At 43.4% G+C, this 20,357-nt stretch overlaps 1 protein-coding gene across 2 annotated transcripts in view; it reads left to right on the top strand.

The window, feature by feature from the left end:
• The first annotated feature begins 4,438 nt into the window (after nucleotides 1-4,438).
• The window catches only part of NELL2 (neural EGFL like 2), a 111,027-nt gene continuing 95,108 nt past the window's right edge, over nucleotides 4,439-20,357 (top strand). The window contains exons 1-2 of one of the 2 annotated variants that reach the window (XM_082239607.1): nucleotides 4,439-5,440; nucleotides 5,971-6,099. In XM_082239607.1, the coding sequence (XP_082095733.1) occupies nucleotides 5,380-5,440; nucleotides 5,971-6,099 (190 nt within the window). In that variant the 5' untranslated portion in view covers nucleotides 4,439-5,379. The remainder of the gene's footprint in view (nucleotides 5,441-5,970; nucleotides 6,100-20,357) is intronic. The other variant, XM_082239606.1, reaches the window with a different exon arrangement.

The raw sequence follows: 20,357 nt of genomic DNA, 5'->3' as shown, positions 1-20,357 counted from the left end.
CAATGAGAGCATGTACTGGAGAGGGTAGGAGTCAATTTTTTTGCCAAAGTGTATTATTTTATGCAAGCTACTTTGAGGATTCTTTTAAAGGCAGGGCAGAAATCAAATGAATTAATGGATTGGGAGGCAGGGCTGAAATTGCTTTGTATGTTAATCCCCGTTCACTATACAGTGGTACCTCGGGTTAAGTACTTAATTCGTTCCGGAGGTCCGTACTTAACCTGAAACTGTTCTTAACCTGAAGCACCACTTTAGCTAATGGGGCCTCTTGCTGCTGCTGGCTGCCGGAGCACGATTTCTGTTCTTATCTTGAAGCACTATATCTGGGTTAGTGGAGTCTGTAAACTGAAGCGTATGTAACCTGAGGTACCACTGTATGCCACTTGTGTGCAGTTGGCAGCATTGCCAGAGACTTGTGCGCTCCATGTGTGCAGGGAGCCAGTTTGGGCAGTGAATAGTAACCCTGCAAACAGGTGGTTATGTGAATCTACCCCATCAACAAAATACTGCTATCCCCCCCCCTTTTTTAAGTAACAGAACATTGGAAACTTTGAGTCCTGATGTGTGCTTTGATCGACAATATGCGGCATCAAACATTTTATTTATTTCTTGTATTTATACCCTATGTTTTTCTCCTAGGAGCTCAAGATGGTGAACGTGTTTTTTGCCCACCTCATTTAATCCCCACAACCACCCTTTCAGGTAGGTTAGGCTGAGAAGCAGTGACTGGTTCAAGGTCACCCATTGAGCTCCATGGCCAAGTGAGGTTTTGAACCCTGGTTTCCCAGGTCCCAGCCTGATACTGTAATGCCTACACCAATCCAAGTGACAAGAGTAATAAAAGTGCTTACAAATGTATATATCAGCTCTGTAAATGGCCCCTTTCTCCACAGCTGAAAGTTATCACTTAGGAGTTGCTTCCTGATAAATCTGGAAAGAATCTAATCTTGCAGCAACCTGGAGGAGAGTTTACACGAAGACAAAATGTTTGGTGCATTTGCAGCTAAAGTGTCTTTTAGACTCCATGTTGTCTGTGTGCATGTTTAATTTGCTCAGCTTCAGGTTCTACCAGAACCTCCAGCAAATTATATGTTCCAGTGGCAGTCATCTCATACTTAAATATTATGACACCAATTCACAACAGGTGAAACGAATTAAGTGGCAGAGCATGGAGTGCTATCCAACAGAAGGCTGAATGAGTATTTATCTTAGCAAGGGATGATTCTGAGTGATGGGAAGCGATGGCAGGACTCTGATAATCAACACTCAGCAAAGGACTCTCCAGTTGATTTTTTGAAATTAGGAAATCATCTGTGTTGTATGAGGAGTTTCTGCCAGTAGCTAATTTGATAAAGAGTGGTTCCTGGGCTCAGAGTTGTCTCTGGGTCAAACTAGACTGGTATGCTTGGTTTTGAGTCACTAAAAAGCATGGATAGGAGTGGGGATTTAATCCTTTGTCTCTCAATAGAAGCCTGGCTCATAGTAATGGCATACGCTGCACATGTTCAGAAATACTATTGTTCCCTTTGCATATTCTATAATTGAACCTTAGCATTCTCTCTCTCTCTCTTAAAATGAAAACTCCGACCAGGACTGAGCTTAGGTTAAGGACCCCTGACCATTAGGTCCAGTCATGACCGACTCTGGGATTGCGGTGCTCATCTCACTTTATTGGCTAAGGGAGCCGGCATACAGCTTCCAGGTCATGTGGCCAGCATGACTAAGCCGCTTCTGGCGACCAGAGCAGCACACGGAAACACCGTTTACCTTCCCGCTGGAGCGGTACCTATTTATCTACTTGCACTTTGATGTGCTTTTGAACTGCTAGGTTGGCAGGAGCTGGGACTGAGCAACGGGAGCTCACCCTGTCGCGGGGATTCGAACTGCCGAACTTCTGAGCGGCAAGTCCTAGGTTCTGTGGTTTAACCCACAGCACCACCCACGTCCATCTTAGGTTAATCCTGCCACAAATTATGCCGTGTGAGCTGAAAGTTTGTGCTCTTGGACAAAACTCCTTGTGCAGGTCATAACTTGAGTCGAGGTTCATCAGGCTCACTTTCAAACATAGAACCACAGAACTGTAGAGTTGGAAGGGACCTTCAGGATTCACCTAGTCCAACCCCCTGCAATGAAGGAATATGCAGCTGTCCCATATCAAACCTGCAACCTTGGCACTATCGGCACCGTGCTCTAACCGGCTGAGCTATTTTATTGCATTTCTATCACACCTTTTTTCTCCAAGGAGCCGAAGGTGGCATACATGGTTCTCCCCTTTCTCATTCAATCCCCACAACAACCCTGTGTGGCAGGTTAGGCTGAGAGAGGCCCCAAGGTCGCCCAGCCAAGTGGGGGATTTGAACTCTGCTCTCCCAGGGGCACTCTAACCACACGTGCTCTGCTTGCACATACTGAAACTGAGGTTTGAAACAAAACAATGGCCGGTGTGTCCCTTTGAGCGAGCGCTGCTCCTTCTCCATTGGACGACCTCCGAAGGTCTCGCCTATTCTCTTGCAGAGCTGCTTTCAGGAGCTCTCCAAATGCTGATCTCCTGATCAGAGACGATGCCCAAAAGCGCAGGCTGGTGCCTCGCCCTCGTGGCTTGGGAATTACCCCGCATCCCGCAAGCGGGGGCAGGGAGGAGGGCGAAGGGTCCGGCTCTTTTACGCAGTCTCCTGGAGACGGGGGCTAGCAGGGTCTTTCGACATCGCAGCGCGTGAGAAACCGGGGCTCGCTCTTCGCTGGTTTCTCCCTGCTCCTGCTACCGCCTCCTGTTCACCGTTCAATATTTCCTAGGAATGGTGAGATGTCAGTGGACGCGCAAAGCTGGGACTCGGGCGCGTCGGAACAAGCATACCCAAAGGATCGCCCCCTCCCATTTGGGGAATTCTTCGGTTACATGCAAGAACCATTGGGTCTAGGCTGGATCACACGGAGGTCTCTTTCACAAGTGCAAGGAGTCGATTCCGCTTTCGCTCAGGTTGTGCAGGGGGAATTGTATCATTATCGCGCGGTGGCTGACCCTTGCCTGCAGATTACTCCTTCTTTTCCAAATCCCAAACACGTCGGCTTCTTATACACGTGTTCATCTTCTTTCGGGATCCCGCACGAGCTGTTTCCAGGCTTTATTCTGTACGTGGGCGTGGGGAGTGGGAGCGCGACTTCTATCCAGAAGCATACCAAGATGGCATATGCACAGCAATACAATACAGCATGCACGTGTGAACCTGTTACTGCGCATGCTTGGAGGTTTCACAAGGAAGGAAAGTAGGGTACATGCTTGGCATGAAGAAGATCTCAGGTACAATATCTTGGCACCTCCCGGTCGGACTGGCAACTTCTTCTGTCTGAAATTTTGGCGAACTGCTGCCCCTAATACAGAGCCAGAGGGACCAACGATGTGACGCAGTATGAAGCCGCTTCCCACGAGAATCTTTCTACTTTTATGATTACTTCAAAGCTCCCAAGTCACGAAAGTATACGAAAAGTTAAAGACAGCCATGTTGGCCCATAAGAAAACATAAATTCAAAAAAATCCATATTAGCAATACCTTTATTAGGCCAACCAAAATGTCACAGAGCATTCAATCATTTTATTTGTGTGCCGCCTTTCCGAAGTTAACACCATGCTCAAGGCGGCTTTCAACATATAAAAAATTACATAACCACAAATGTAAGAAAAGTTGTCATAAACAATAAAACATCAAAAAGTACAGAACTAAATCGAACAATTTCCACATAAATCATAAGATACAATATATATATATATATATAAAATAACAACACCCACCGCAGCAACAACCTGGCTAAACAATACCCCAACCCAAGATTCGAGTTCCCCGGAAATCTTCACCAGGCTGGATGGCAAAAAAGACCCCGCAAGGGCAGCGGAGGCTGCTGTTCAAAGCATCCTTTTATAATCTGAGAAGGCTTTAAAGATGGAGTGTGGGACCTGGAGGAGACATGCAGAAAAGTCTCTTTCAGGTGGTCTGCAAGTTTCAGGTCGCCCCCAGGCGTTCTGGGGAAGAAAAGCCAGGGAATGGCCACCCCGATCTCTGCAAGAGAATCTAAACCGCGGCTGTGGATTTGCCATTAGCTATTGGATGGGCTTAATTTCAGCCAGCCTTCGTTCCCCAGCGCTGAGCCCCTGAACTCTTGGAAGCACCTCCGTGCTTCTGACCATGGGCAGAGTGCTCCCCCCGCCCCTTCTGAATCAACCTCAGGCAGCTTCTCCTACGCGTTTAGACTCCCGACGGATTTCCATCCAGGTGCGCGCGGAGGGGTGGGGGCAAGTTAAGCGCAGCGGCGGCAGGCGCCCATGGGGATTGGTAGGGCGGAAAGCAGGGAGACCACCAGCAGGGGGCGCCAGAGCCAACGGCAGGCGGCGCCCCCGGATTCCAGGGCTGCCCCCGCGCTCCTCCCTGCTGCTCTCCACAGCCCGCCGCAGTCAGAAGGCAGCCAGCGGCGGCGGCGGCGGCGGAGCCTGGCTGAGGGCAGACTGCGGCTGGCAGGGTTCCGCTCGTCCGAATGGCGTATTCTTCGTCCGCGAGCAACAGCTCTTCTATCTGCCGGGCTTAAGCTTCCTCTTGCTGTAGAGAAACGAAGCCTGAGGAGGAGCAGCCGCAGAGACGCCCCACCAGCCAGAACCGCCGTCGCGTCCCGCCCGGTCTCCAGCCTTTGGCTCCTGTGCCGTCGAGGAGCCTGAGGCGGGGAGGTGTTCGAAGGCGCCTCCTTCCCGCCTCCCGCCGGCGCGTCCTCATTGGCCGCCGCCCGCCGCCTCCCCCACGTCGCCGTCGCGTCCTCACACCCGCCGCCTTCTCTCGCTCTTTTGAGGCTGCCTGCGAGGAGGAGCCGGTGGCAGTGAGCGCCGGCGGCGGGGGCTTGGCGACCGAGGAGCCCTGAGGAGAAAGAAAGAGCCTGTGCGCGCGCGTCGTGTGAGGGAGCGAGCGAGCGAGCGACACCAAGGCTGCCCGCTTCCCCTCCGCCGGGTCGCCTCGCGCCCTCCATTGTCTCTCTCCGCCGGGTTCCCTCCAACAGGTTCTGGGGCTGAGGCGCTTCTCGCGGCTTCCCGCTTTGGCGCCGTTCCGCGCCCTTTTCGCGCCTCCGGGCGGCGGCGGCGGCGGCTGAGGCGCCTCGGAGATGGTGCTGCTGCGGGCTGGGGAGGACTCGACTCGCGGCGCCGCCTCCTCCTCCTCCTCCTTCGCCCGGTGGAGTCTGGCTTTTTGCTGAGGGAGGGAAGAAGAAGAAGAAGAAGGACGCCGAGGGGTGTGTGTGTGTGGAAGAAGACTGGGGCGTTCGGCTGCTTGGCTTCCTTCAGACCCGGCTTCTGCCTCGAGGACTATGGAGTGATTCGGGGCGCCGTCCTCCTCCTCCTCGCGCGCGATGGAGTCCCCGGGCTGCTGCTGGAGCGCCCTGGGCTTCTTCCTCTTCTGCCTGAGCTCAGGTGAGACTCGAGCGGGGCGCTCCAGGCTCCAGCAGTGGCGTAGCGTGGGGGGTGCAGGGGGGGGGCGGCCGCACCGGGCGCAACCTCTGGGGATTAGGGTTAGGGGGCGCAAATCCACGGGCTAGGGGGCGCAAATTACTTGCCTTGCCCCGGGTGCTGACAACCCACGCTACGCCACTGGGCTCCAGCATCTCCTTAAGGCATGGGGGGGGGGAGAGTCTCGGGGTGTGTCTCCCAACCTCCCCCTTTCCCCACCCCGATGGGGAATCGGCTCAGTATGGGGAGGTGGGGAAGAGGGAAGACGGAGGATCCGGGCGGAGAACTTTGCGAAAGGGATGCTGCGAAAGTAGGTCATGTAAATAGGACTGGCTGGTGCGGCTGAGCCGAGGAGGAGATACCTGCGCCTTCCAGAACGGCAGTGGCAGCAGGATCGGGGTGGGAGAAGAAGGGTTGGGGGGGGGGGAGGTGGAGAGGAAAAGTTTAAGGGCGTCGGTAGTAATTTCTCTTTTCTTTCCCCCGCCTGGATCCAGCGGTCGGCTTTGGCGTGGACCCCTCGCTGCAGATCGACGTGCTGGGCGAGTTGCAGCTGGGGGAGTCGGTGGCCGGAGTGGTGCAAGTGCAAGGGCTGCACAACGGGAGCAAAGCTTTCTTCTTCCAAGGTATGGGACTTCCATCCATCCATCCAGGGGTGCCAACTTGAATAAAATGTTGGGTGGGGGAGGGAAGCGCCGCCCCACACAATCTATCACAGGATATGGCACACACACACACTATTTGAATGGCAATTCCCATCAACTTTTTTTTGGGGGGACAGGCCCCCCCTCCAATATTTTATTGTTGGCGGGAGGGACCCCAAAGGGAGCTCTGTCCCTAGGAGTTGGCTCTTATGCATGCATCCATCCTTCCTCATTCTCGCTTTGGCTCCTGGGCTGGCTCTGCGGGCAGGGTCAGCCCAGGCCACCTGAATAATTCCTGAACTTGCTGGCAAATGCATTTGATAGAACTTTTTTGCATTAACGGGATGGCAGGCGATGCTCCTCTGGGCTCGAGATGCGACTTGGTCCATTTGCTGAGCGAGGCTCCTGCCTGCCTGCTCTGCTAAGCCTCGCTGATTCTCCCCCTCCCTCCTTCCACTTTTGTCTCTCTCCCCGTCACTTTTCTGGCCCCTCTTTTGATGGATAGACCCTTAATTAATGGTCAGCAGGAAAGCTGATGGCAGATGGCTTATTTTGCCAGGCGTTGGGAGCTCTGAATAATAAACAGATTCGTCTGGGCTGGCTGAGATTGGTTTATTTGGGAAGACATGCCAGGCTAAGCTCTTGTTCTCGCTGATGGTTAGAGGAGAAGACAAGACTAGGGAGAAAATATGAAACTAAGAGTGTGAAGAAGTGGGGAATGGGGATAACATACTGCATTCCCCCCCCCCCATAAAAAATGTCTGCAGGAAAAATATAGAAGCCCTTGCAAAAAGATTTGTTAACCGGTTATATACCCTTTATCCTTGTTAAATTTTGAACTTTTTTGGGGTGGGTGGGAATTCTTTGTGTACACAATGGGTGGTATAGTCATACTCAGAGTAAACCTATTGAACCTAAGTAACAAATCAACGACTTTCATGAGTCCGTTCTGAGTATGACTTAGTTAGCTAATCACCCACTGATTTTAAGGATTTTTAATAAATCTAAATGTTCCTTCCAAGAATAAGGAGACAGCTGTCTTTTGATTCATTTTTGCATTAATATATTCAAAGACACTTCTAATGTAGTATTCCAAAAAGCAACATTTATTTTGTGCAGTTTATAGTCTATTGTATAAAGGTAAAATATTCTGAGATAAATGCTTTTCTTCATCCCTTGTATATGAAAAAGATTACATACAAAATTAGATTTTTAAATCACAATGCAGAACATTTCTGAAGCTTATCAGACTGTTCATTTAAAAGAGGGCTGATATCATAGTGGTGTTGGGAAGAAAATGGAACAATGTTGTATGTGCATGCTGAACGTTGCTATGTAAAGTTGGAGAACATGGGTCACACGGTGAATTAAGAAGAGTTTTAATTTGCTTCTATATAGCGCATAGTCTATGTGTATCATTTGTTTTCTTAGGAGTTCCAGTTATAGGGTTTTTAAAATTTTCTTTTAGTACAAGAGGCAAAGGGAGGCTTTGCAGAGAAGCTGTAATTTAAGGAAAAATCCAGGCAATGATGTTGGCTTGAACTTCTGAATCAATAAGATCATGTATCAAAAGCTGACTACCTAAGTCACTGGAGGACTCTGTGGAGGGATGTTATTCTACATTCAACCAGAGTGTGTCACTGTGACCATTAACACAGAAAAGTCAGAGCATACACTTTTAAAAAGAGAAATTGACACCTGCTATTTTTAAACAGAAAAAGCCTTCTTTCAACAGGATGTAGACATCTACACGAAAGGGCTCTTGACAGAATAAAAATCTAATATTCCAATTTTGAGGCTGGTAATCTGAACAGTTCAGGACTACACATACAGTGGTACCTCGGTTTAATAACAGTCCTGTTTATGAACTATTCGGTTTAAGAACTCCGCAAAACCAGAAGTAGTGTCCCAGTTTACCTCGGTCTAAGAACAGAAGCCGAAAGGTGGAAGGGCACCGGCAGCTGGAGGCCTCATTAATTAGGGAAAGCGCGCCTCGGTTTAAGAACGGACTTCCAGAATGGATTAAGTTCGTAAACCTGTATCACTGTGTGCATTTTTTTTTAAAAAAAGCAACAAATGCAATTCCAGCAAAGTGAATTTTAAAGTTTGGACGTTTCTATTTCTCCTATTTTTGCTGAGTCTGAAGACTTAGCCTGCATTTCTCTTTTTATTTTCAGGAAAAAAAATGGATGCTCAGCATTCATTTTTTCTTTATACACCTGTAATTGCAGATGCGTTTTAACTTTTCTAAATTTGCTATGCATCTTGTAAAGTGATCTAATTTATAATTTCTTCTCCTTGGAGGAGAGCCAAGCAAGTACAGCAATTCAAAGACTTTACTTTCATTCTGATTCTTGTTGTTGTCTCTTTCTCTTACCATTCCCACCCCTTGGAGTTGAGGCGAGACAGCTTCCCCAGAATTTATAGAGTTGGAAGGGCTCCCAAGGGCCATCTAGTCCAGCCCCCTGCAATGCAGGAATCCTGCCTACAGCTATCCCTGGGTGGGCTCAAACCACCAACCTTCTGGTTAACAGCCAGGTACACTGACCCATTGCCCCACTGGAGACATTAAGTTTATCTAGTCAGGGATGCCATCAAGGTTATACTGCTTGAAAGATGTGGCATATTAAAATTAAATAAAAGTAATTTACAGTGGTGCCTCGCAAGATGAAAATAATCCGTTCCGTGAGTCTCTTCGTTTAGCGGTTTTTTCGTCTTGCGAAGCAACCCTATTAGCGGATTAGCGGCTATTAAAGGCTTAGCAGCTATTAAGGGCTTAGCGGCTAAAAGGCTATTAGCGGATTAGTGGCTTAGGAAAAGGGGGGGGGGAAGCCCATAGGGAAATTCGTCTTGCGAAGCAGCTCAAAAACGGAAAACCCTTTCGTCTAGTGGGTTTTCTGTCTTGCAAGGCATTCGTCTTGCGGGGCACCTCTGTATATAAATTGGGCGAATCTCAACCAGTACTGGCCTTATGCAATTATTTACCCATACAAATCTCCCCAGTCTCTATTTTCTTGGCTTCGCACAATGAACCCAAAGTGCTAACAACTTGGGTGCTTTTCACCTAACTGGCATGCATAAAAACTGTTTGCTCATGGTGCAATATAGTCCACTATGTATTTATGAACCATGTGGACAGAGTTGATTGGATGGATCTTTCTCATCTCATTGGCCCCCAATGAGAGGGAGCATGCAGATTGCATGGGCCTCTTCCACCAAACTTTCCATCTATGTTGTTGCAATAGTTGCACAAGCTTGTGTGTGTGTATGAATGAATGAAGGGGGGGGGGAGGACACAGTTCCCGCAAATGAATATTTACAAGGATAATGTAAAGTGGGAATGAATAACTATAGAGATCACATTGGTCACATGTACATCTATTTCAGCTATGGAAATATATGTGTCTTAGGCTGTAAACTGGCCTTTGAGACATCTCAAGGATGTTTTTAAGACTACTCTGGAGTAAGTTGGCTTAAGCACTAATTTTTCTCAAGCTACAGCATACGGTAGTGAACCCTTTGCCTCTGAAACAGATTTTGCATTAAGATGTTTGCTGGAACACTGAATATTACTAAGAGAGTACTAGTTTGCTGTGAGGTATAGAAAACAAGATGTCCTTGGCCTCATAAGCTGATGCACCTTTTCATGGACTTCTTTTTGATTGAGTTAATGAAAGTTTAAGATAAATATCAACAAAACCATGTCATAATAGATATAAAATGAAAACAGTGATATAGAAATGAAACATATAGATTGATTCCTGGGTTTATATACATTATACCTGACTGAAATGACCTCAAAGAAGCTTCTCTGACTTTGTGAATTTTGCAGAGTGGGTTCTCCTGGGCATTTGTTGAATGGAATGGAATAAAACAGCCAAACAATCAGAAAACATACATAAATAAGCTTCAATATCTTTTATGATTGGTTAATTCTATTACTATGATCCAATGATGTATTTTACCATGTTTGTTTGCAAAACAAGTCAACGTAGGTAAAAAAATAAATGCAAGTTATATGAACACCAGTCATTAACTGCAAAAATCCATATTTTGTTAAATAATCCACCCTCTGTTATAATTATTTCTGGGATGAGTAATAGAAAACATATTGACTAAAAAGGAAATGGACAAAACGCAACACTGTACCATTAGAATTAATGAATACAGCTGTCTACTGACTTTATTTTACAGTGCTTGACATATTGAGGACAATTAATTACGTATTTGATAACTTTAATGCATACTGACCAGCTGAATGAGAGCTGGTGCTCAGTGCTAGAAGATGGGAGACATTCAGAAAAGATGTTCCTTTCTTGTTAGAACAGTTGGCATGTATGTATATAAAGTATGCTTAGTTATTTCAGCAAGCAAATGCATGCACACACCCCACAAGCACCAACAGATGGGGTGGAATTATATGGTGGGTTGTGATAAAGCACACCATGGAACAGAACACCAAAGAGGAGATTTAATCTGTCAGCATGATGCATGAAGGAACTTCACAGTTAGTGGCTCCTCAATGGTTCTTTCTGCTGTCAGAAAACAAAACTAAAACAGGTCAATTTGTACTGTGGTATAGCAATACTATGTAGCTATGTTTAAAACTTGTTATTGTTATGGGGTTACAGTTTTCATGCTAACTTTATTTCTGTCTACATTTTTGGAAACAATGTTTGATGTGACTCAATCATAGCTGATTTTCTCAGGGTGCAAGGCAAACGAAGCAAACTGTTGCTGGTGTAGGGAACTTTGAAAAAGTAGACTTTTTTCAGAATTTGGCTTGAAGACACGGGGGAGAGAGATCTTTTGGCTTTTCATGAGTGTAAGATGAAAGTATGAATGGACTGGAAGCATCCTGCTTTGTCTATAAGCGTATAAGCTATTTCTTTAAGAGATTCTCACTCGGTCCATTCAGGACCTGAGAGATGGAGACTTTTCCTAGCTGATATATGTTAAAAACATAGCATGCCCATTGCATAATGCCTTTCTACAAAGTAACAAAAAACAAGCAGAACTAGTATATGGATTTAAAAGGCATCTTCTGCTGCAGAATGAATAAAGCTGAGATACTTTCCATTCTCTACGCACATCATGCCGCTTCTTATAGCAGAGGGTGGGGTGGGGAGGTCCCCTTTTAGCCCAAGGGCTACTTTCTTTCATGAGCAACCTTCTGGGGACTACATGCCCTTGGTTAGCAGAACCAATGGCCCAAAGAAAAGACAAGACTGACTCTTTACTTTGTACAGCAGGCTACATCCTAGCCATGCAAAACCAGAGATTTCCAATAGACACTTACTTCTCCATCTAGGCAAGCAGGAATATTACAGTTCATGGACACATTCTAACCAGGTATAATAACTCAAGGAGGGTGTGGAATTTTAGGCTGTGTGCATGTCACTCATATACTCCATCTCCAGTGCATTCCCACGACTGGTGTCTAAAGCTGTGCACTTATGAAGCTGGCCACAATCTATATCTATCATTGAGAAATACTGTTGTTTGATGCATTTCCCCCTCGAAACTAGTAATTGTTGTTGTTGTTGTTGTTGTTGTTGTTGCACCCTCTCTATCTGACTGGTTGCCTTAGCCACTCTGGGTGGCTTCCGACAAATATAAAAACATAATAAAAACACCAGACATTAAAAACTTTCCTATACAGGGCTGCCTTCAGATGTCTTCTGAAAGTTGTATAGTTATTCATCTCCTTGACATCTGATGGGAGGATGTTATACAGGATGGGTGCCACTACTGAGAAGACCCTCTGCCTGGTTCTCTGTAACTTCACTTCTGGCTTCGAGGGAACTGCCAGAAGGCCCTCAGTGCTGGACCACAGTGTCCGGGCAGAACGATGGGGGTGGAGATGCTGCTCCAGCTGTACAGGGCCGTTCCTTGTGATTTGAAACTGTAAAGCATATTTGCTTTACTGCTAAGCTGAGGCTTGTGCATTTGAGACAGATGACAGCTTTATGAATAGGAGTGTGTGTGTGTGTGTGTGTGTGTGTGGGAATTGCAGGTGCAGAGAAACTAAGCAGGTAATGAATGTGCATCAGGTGAAGACATCCACACATCGACTTGTCTCATGGGTGAGCCAGCCCTGCCCAAAATAGAATGGAGTCAAACCACATAAACTATTCTACCCAGTGCTTTATTTACGAGAGAGGGGGAAATGCTGAAGTTCTTGTCCAAGTGGAATTATGTCCCTCTGGTCCAGAAACCTTGGTTGCTTGAAGTAACCTAAGATATTGCAAAGTTGTCAATATGATCCCCTGGGCCTTCAGCTTGAAGGGCTCTAAATAATTAGCAGTTATTGCTTGTATGGTAGCCTACAAAACATGAAGCCAACTTAACACCTTAGGGTTGTATCAACTAAGTCTTGTATAGTGTAGGCCCACTGAAATAAGTTGGCATGACTAACTTAAGTTCATAGAGTCTAGTGGGTCTGTTCTGTGTATGACTTAGCTAGAGACAACAACATGTAGCTATGCTTTCAGATATGCAGGAGCACGTTTCCATGTTTGCCTTTGCAGATATTCTATTAGAAGGCAAGAGATAGACTAGATTTGAAAATAATGTAGGGATCCTGCATTATAATCCAAGTTAAAAATCTTTGTCCTTGATTTTGTTTTCCTTCACTGGTTTTGCTACAGTTTCTTGCTTTGAATAATTATAGTATGTTAAGCAATGATTGAGGTGGGTCTTGTATCAATTCTTTATCAGAGCTGGAGAGGGTGGAAGCGTAAAAAAAGACTGTTTAAGTAGCAAGTGCTGCTCAAAATGCCCTTTATTGCTTGCAAGAGTGTATGTTAAGAAAGTACCCTTAGCTAAAGCAATTTTAATAGTTTTTTTAAAAGCAAATTGCTGATACACATTGTTTCCCTGGTTTTGAGGATGATGCTAATTAATAAAATAGGTTACAGAAAAATGCTAACTAGGTAATGTGCTAAATAATAGGGATCAAGTGTGCGTGTGCGTGCATGCGCGCGTGTATGCATGCATGCTGAGAATGAGTGTAGGCCTTGTTTTTAGTAATTGTATTATGCATTTGAAACACTAGTTATAACCCTGCTGAAATTGCTGTGTAGTGAAGAAATAGTTTAAATAAAATCGACAATAATAATATGTTTAAATAAACTTATTTATGGGAAGAGATGGAACTCTGCTTATGGGTGTGATGAAAAAGCTTGTCACAGTTAGATAAATGGGGGGCTTTCAAAGAGCATGAACACATATGCAGTTAACTTATCAGCCACAGACAGGCACAGATGGTAGTTCATGAAATGCTCCCTGGTCAGAATATAATAGATGTAGAATATAATAGATGCAGAAATGCAAAATAGTTTACAGTTGAAGAAAAAAAATAATCTATTTTACAAACAATGCATGTAGACCATAGTTCAGCTAAACTTAATTTACATTTATCAAGGAATAAGCCCTACTGAGCATAATGAGACTTACTGTTGGATAAACATACATAGAGCTGCACTGCACACCACACTGAAACCAATGAAGCAAGTTATTTGTGACTAACCTAATATTTTTCTATTCATATAAAGCCAGTCCAATTAATTTCAGTTGTGCTTACTGCTGGAGAAGGGGGCAAAGGACTGCAGCCTGAGCCTACGCATGCTTGCTCCTCAGGAAGCATGCAAAGTCCCACAGTCTTCAATGGAACTTACACTGCAATCCTGTGCACAATGACTTGAGAGTAGGTTGCAGCTAACTTTAGGGCCAGATCAGGGCCCTAAAACTTAAATACTGCAATAAGGGATATATGAAGTTAAGCAGGCTCCTTTGGAGCCCATCTGATAGTATTTTATATTAAAGTGGTGGGATATTCCTCTGATATTCTAAGCTAGCTCCCTACACAGTCAACATCCATGATGCTATTAAAAAACATGGCTAAATTCTATATGATTTCATTATATCCACTGCTGTGTGTGTGTAAGATACACACAGCGACGCACACACACATATACAGTGTGTCGAGAATGCAAAGGTATAAAACCTCCATTTTGGGCTAGAACTGCGTACAAGTGGCTTCTTGAAATTATCCACCCTATTTGTGAGCAGTTAAATTGGGGGGAGAACCATGTGGTGGGGTAATTCTGCAGAGCGAGAAAGCCATGTAATGAGGTAACAGCTGTTTTGGATCCACTGGATATAAAGCCCGGTTGCTCCTTTAAGAGAGTAGCGCAGGTTTCTCTGTTATGCCAACTTGGAGCTGGCATGACAAAATAACAAATCCACCCCAGCTTCCACGCTTGCTGACATGAGCTGGCAGGGCTTTGGATATAGCTCTGCTACTGCAATGCCCCACCTCTGGAATGACCTGTCAGTCTATAATCCTTCACACATATTCCGTACTTGGCATTGTAACTCACCCTATGACATTCAGGTGAAGGGTGGGGATATAAAGGTTGGAAATAAGTAAACAAACTCCATCAAGCACAGTGTGTTTTCAGTAGATGTGTTCTGTTAACCATTTGTAAACACAGTCAGAATTGTAGTCTAACAGCTCCACCCTAAACATGTTTATGAAGAAGTAAGTTCTATTTATTTCAGTTGGACCTGCTTCAAGTGAGCATGCTAGGGACTAAAGACCCAAGTTTTAGGCTTCAAGGCAAAAATGTGACAATATTTAAAATGGTGCTTGACAGTCTTCTAATTGAAAATTTCTTTTTTGCTCAGCATGGTATGCGTTTTCCATTGGCTTGTGAATTGAATATTTAGGGAAATATGAAAAAAGTGAAGTCTGCATTGAAAGCTGTGACAGTTGTGCTTTTTGTGACAATGCTGTGGTACCTAAAAAGAGCATGATAGAAAAATGCTGATTTAACACACATTTAAGTCAGTGAGAATATAGTGGGCTGCAGTGGCTGTAGAAGTGATTGCAATTACAGTCAATCTCCATAAACCAAATATACTTTTGTTGGAATACGATGTGATTAGACAACAGTGGCTCTGGAGGGTACTTTATGAGGGTACTATTCAGAACAAACTGCAATCAAGTACATCTATAGGATCCTTGACAACACAGGATTGTTATAAAATATATATTCATCTTTAGAGAGATTCAGCACCTATAAGTCCTCACTCAAATTGGCTTAGATTTCTAAGGTTTAACTAAATGGGCTGAGGCTACTGATATTCAGCCTACTTCCCTGTGTTAGGTCTGATCAGTGGTAACCTGGAGGAACCAAAAATTTCAGATAAACTCTGTAGGGGTTATAGGTAAGTGGTCTTCAGATTTTCAGACACCGGCTCCACCTTTAACTATCGCCTTTGATACAAGAACCAGTTTTAACTGGTTTAGGACTCTGTGCAAGAACCTAGCAGCAGGTGCTACTTTAGATATAAGGTTCATGGCTTCTTTGCATCCCTAGCATTTTACAAAAGAAAAAAGACCCAAACTTTTGAAGAATGGTGGCAGCACTGAAGGGTGGCCCACCATAGGTTAGTTTGTGTGTTCCATTTATGTGACATGACCCAGCAGCTGAAGACCACTTTTGTTTTTTTCATTCTGAGAAGCACAATTTGTCTTGCCATAACGCTGCAGCGTAAGAAGGGCTGTATTCACCAAAGGAGCCCCATCCTCTATTGCATTTTGTCATCCTTTGTCTCTTATGCCCTGCCACAATCTGGTGTCTCTTGTACTAATCTGAATGAAAACGTGTGATTAAAAATAGATTTGTGCTTTTGCAGAATCACAGTACTGATGTCTGTCTTTGTAATAAATGTGCTTATGTTCTCATCATGGCCATTGTCAGAGGAGAAGCACGTTGTTGCCTTGGAGAACGTACTTAAAGAGATTCTGACTGTCTGATTGGCTTTTTCTTCTATCACATTTATTAAAAAAGTAGCTGAGTGTGGAAATAGCATTGTAAATAATGAAAGTGAATATCATTGCCAGATATGTATTCTTCTTTCCGGATGTTCTGCAGAACTAAGTCCTCTTCCCAGCCAATCTAGTGAAATCATTAATTTATTGCTGCATCATCATTCTGACACTTCTGGAATGTTTGCAGAGATTAAAGCTCCTTTATCAACATTCCCAAGACTGTGATGTCTAAAGACCTCATCTGTTCACAAGTGGCTGAAATTAAATTCTGACTGTTCAACAAATCTACACTTAAAAATTGATTTATAGCTGAAACAGTTAGAAGATGATTATATGAATACATACTCCAATTTGGTTGAGGAAGTTTTGTCAAAAAGCCTTTTTTGGGGGCTGGGGGTACAAAGTATATGATCCTAGGTATGCTTATTTCCATTGAATGAAGTTTAGAATGAAGTAGTCAATTTTACAACAAGGATGGTAATATAGTATTTTCTTAATAAAATGACTTGAAGGCTTCACTGGCTGAGATTTTAAGCATGGCCAGTGCCACTGAAAAAAGTTTCTATAGAATTAATTTCCATATACCTGTTTAGGAATAGGGCATCAGCACAATATTCTCTCAGTACTTTTCACAGCTTGCTCGCACCAAGCCTTGGTAATAAATTTAATGCCATTATCACCTTTATCAAAGCATGATGTAAATATGAAATGTGTAAATGAAACATCATGTAAGAAAGGGAAGTTTGGAGTCTTTCTTTAATACTTTGGGGGCAACATTACCATATTTCTTGGAGTCTAATGGGATTCAAAAAACATCTGGAAGGCTGTAGGCAGGTGTAATGTTAAGTGTATACATGCTTCTTATACAAACCATATGTTGAGCCTTTGTATCACAGATACTCTTGTGGCAATTTGGTTTGACTGAGACGGTCCAGGAAGCTACTGTATGCCTCAGGAAGCAGTATTTCATATCTGTGGAAGTGTAAGAGCAAGTTGTGGTTATTCACTTGTCAGGTTATACAAATGACAGTTCATTTAAGAAGCATATTATTTTCCAGAACTCCGCCCTGGTAAACCCTGGTTTTGCTTAAGCAACAGTTGTGCAGCATAGCCTCTTTCTCTTAGTTAAGTGGCCAAATGTAGCATAGAAAATGAGGAGATGACATCTTATTACTTGCATTCTTTCTGCTCGTCTGCAGCAGCAACTTCCTCCTAAAGTTCTGCAGGCCGCTAGAGGACTCTCTGTAGTATATTTTGCTGGGCTCAGCAAGAACAGTGGTAACATCCCATCTTTTGGGAAACCTTATTGTGTATCTAATAATCTCACCAATTTAGAATTGTCATAAAGTGGTCATGTTAACTGGGGCTGTGTGAGTTGTTATAGCCAGATGTAAACAGGTATGAGACTTCATTCAGTTTTGATATTACCTATTCCTGTAATGACCAATGTTTAGAAGTGATTTAATTATGTATTTTTTTTAAAATAAGTTAAATTCAGATATAATTAAAGCAGTGCTTCCTGACATCAGTTACATACCCCTTCCACCCACAGGATAAACTTTTATCTATAAAACATTCTCATAGCTAGGAATGTCCAGTTAGTAGCTGCATCAAACTTTCAAATGGGTATCAGGCACCTGAAGCAGTTTCGGGAAACAGTTGTAGGCAACTATATTGGCTTCATGTGGAGGAAGCCATGGCACTGTTCAAGGCTGGCGCACAGCTACAGAGAGTAGTTTCAGTTCTAGAAATAGGTGAATTCAGGTATCAGTAGGAAAGAAGCACGGAAGAGCGAACAGTTCACATTAGGAATGTAGGATGAAGGCATCAGGACCATGGACAGAGCACAGTAGGCTGTATGGAGCCTGGCAGGCAGATGAGCATCTTTCAGAAAGAGTAGCTCACAAATGTAATCTGTCAATACTGATAAGTGTCTTGGAACACTGCTTGTCACTTCTGGGTGTGGTATGGTAATGATGGCAGGATGCTGGGTGCTGCAGAGTTTCTGAAGAGCATTCCTTGCTATTTGAGGCAACTAGAAAGGAAGCAATCCTAGGGATTGGCGATCGTTGTGGGGATTCAAGACGATTCTGTTACTTCTTTAGTGGAGGAATCTGTTCCACTGTGTTTTCTCATTACTGTTATCTGAGATATCCCAGAGACAATAACCTTATGGGTCTTGGAATTATTATTCTTCTCCAAACTTTTGACATGGTACTGAAGCAGTTTCTGCTCCTGCAACTATCTTTTCACTGAGGGAGAAAGTCTTAACCCTCGTTTCACATGAATTTTGGGCTCTTTAATAGATCTCCTTTGAAATTTAATAGACAAATCAGTCTAAATTATATGGGCTCATAGGTTCTGGAACCTATGTTCTAGGCTAGGAAAAGAGAACATTTGACCACCAAGACCCCAACTGCCATGCTCACTGTAACTGATGGGAGCTGGTGTCCAACAGCATCTGGAAAGCAGCAAATTCCTCATCCTTATTCTAAACCATGATTTCTATCAATAGTAAGCCAATAAACTCTGCTTCATCTTGTGTGCTCTTGTGTGTTGGAGATATATTTCCGTATTTGGGATTAAATTTAAGCAAGCTTTGCACAATATAAGTTGCTTATGTAAATTACATTAGACTATAGGTGCCGTATTAATAAACCTTTTAATAACAGTATTCGGGAATTCATACCTTTGAAATATTTCATGAAAGTGTTCATTTTTAGGAAAGTGCTTAGGTTGGAAACATTTTATTAATTCATGAACTATTACTTTAGGAGGCAGGTGTCACAATTAAACTTGCGCTAACAATTTGCTGAAACACAGTGGATAGAACATTTTAAAAATTACTCTGATAGTTCAAGGGCAGCCAGAATAAAAAATGGGTTTGCATTTCAATTATCAGCACATAGACATTTTGCTGAACTTTTGTCCTGGTTCTTCTTCACTGGCACCTATTTGAAGTCTACCTGGTTCATTTTTCATATTCCTCAAGGAAGGGTCAAACAGAACAGGAAGTAATTGGTTTGGGTGAGAAAAACACCTAGAGCTGGGTCAAATTGCAGTAGGCTTAGTTAGGTAAAGTTCCCAGACATTTCATTAGTAAAATGGGTGAAATTCTAGTAAAATCTGTTTAGGTCTGGATGGATATGGGTTTATGAGGTCAGGCCATCCATTGGAGAAGATATTGCAAAAATATTACTTTCTATAAGTATTGCAGAGTAGCCATGACAAGTAAACTGTTTTCATCATCCCTGTGTCTATCAAAAGGTAGCTATCTCTCACCAAATTCAGTTGGTGTTAGAGTTGAAGGAAGTGGCTAAAATATGGTTTAATAATGAAACAGTCTCCATTCCAATTAACACTGGGAACATGCTAATTGAACATTTTGCAATCATTACTGATTTGCTTATTTTTCATTTATCTTGTTTCATTTCTACCAGAATTTAACTTTTCATACTTCTTATTTTCTTCTCTGGCTCTAATTATTTTTTAATACATTTATATATTTTGCGTAAGTTTCTCTCTGAAGCTTTTTATACATGTCATTCATGCAGTACAGCTGCATGGGACTTACTCCTCAATGAGTGAATTTATTATTATATTACAGCTGATTTATTAATTGTCTTCTAAGCCACCATCTCAAGGCAATTCATACCCAAATATTTAAAAATGCAAATACAATGAATGCATTTTTTAAAAAAAGAAAAACAAAACTGAAATCCCAACGAGCAGACACTCATGGTAGAAAACCCATTTACTCAACCGGGACCTAACTGGAGTATCATAATAAAAATATATATGTTCTGAAAATGAAAGAGATAGCCACTGTTCTGGCAGCTGTTTCAGAGAGCTTCTTCCAGAATTTTTTCCCATATCTAATAGTTATAAATCACCTGATAATCATATTAGAGTTACTAGTGGATAGTTTGTAGCTATTAGTCATTGTATCCATTATATTTTAATGTTAAATAATGCCAAACACCTTTGTGTCAATCCCTCTGATTTTTTAAAAATAAATTACAATATCCTCTTTTGGCCTCATTTACTAGCCCACCTATTCTAACCCTGTGTCTGTCCAATACTCATTTTTATATGTCAGATGAAAACTGGAATAAGATAAAACCAGGGAAATTTAACATTTTTTAAACTTTGGAAATCATCACAGTTGTATCTGTTTTCCCAATCAATAGAATGATGGATTTAGCTCATGGGTATGTTATGCTTAGATTGCAACCTCTGGCCATTAGAAAGATATTTTCAAAGCATTTAGAACCTTCCATCGTACCTGAACCAGCAAGCATGGTTTAGAAAGTTTAACACCAATCCAAGGCATGAAATCATGGTGTAATGGGAAAATAATTTCTCTATAAACCTGCATCGTGTGCACAAACCATTGCTG

The sequence above is a fragment of the Podarcis vaucheri genome (assembly GCF_965113315.1).
Source record: "Podarcis vaucheri genome assembly, chromosome: 10".
NCBI classification, from domain to species: Eukaryota; Metazoa; Chordata; class Lepidosauria; order Squamata; family Lacertidae; genus Podarcis; species Podarcis vaucheri.
Note: the sequence above shows the minus strand (reverse complement) of the source record. Positions and strands in the feature narration are given on the sequence as shown.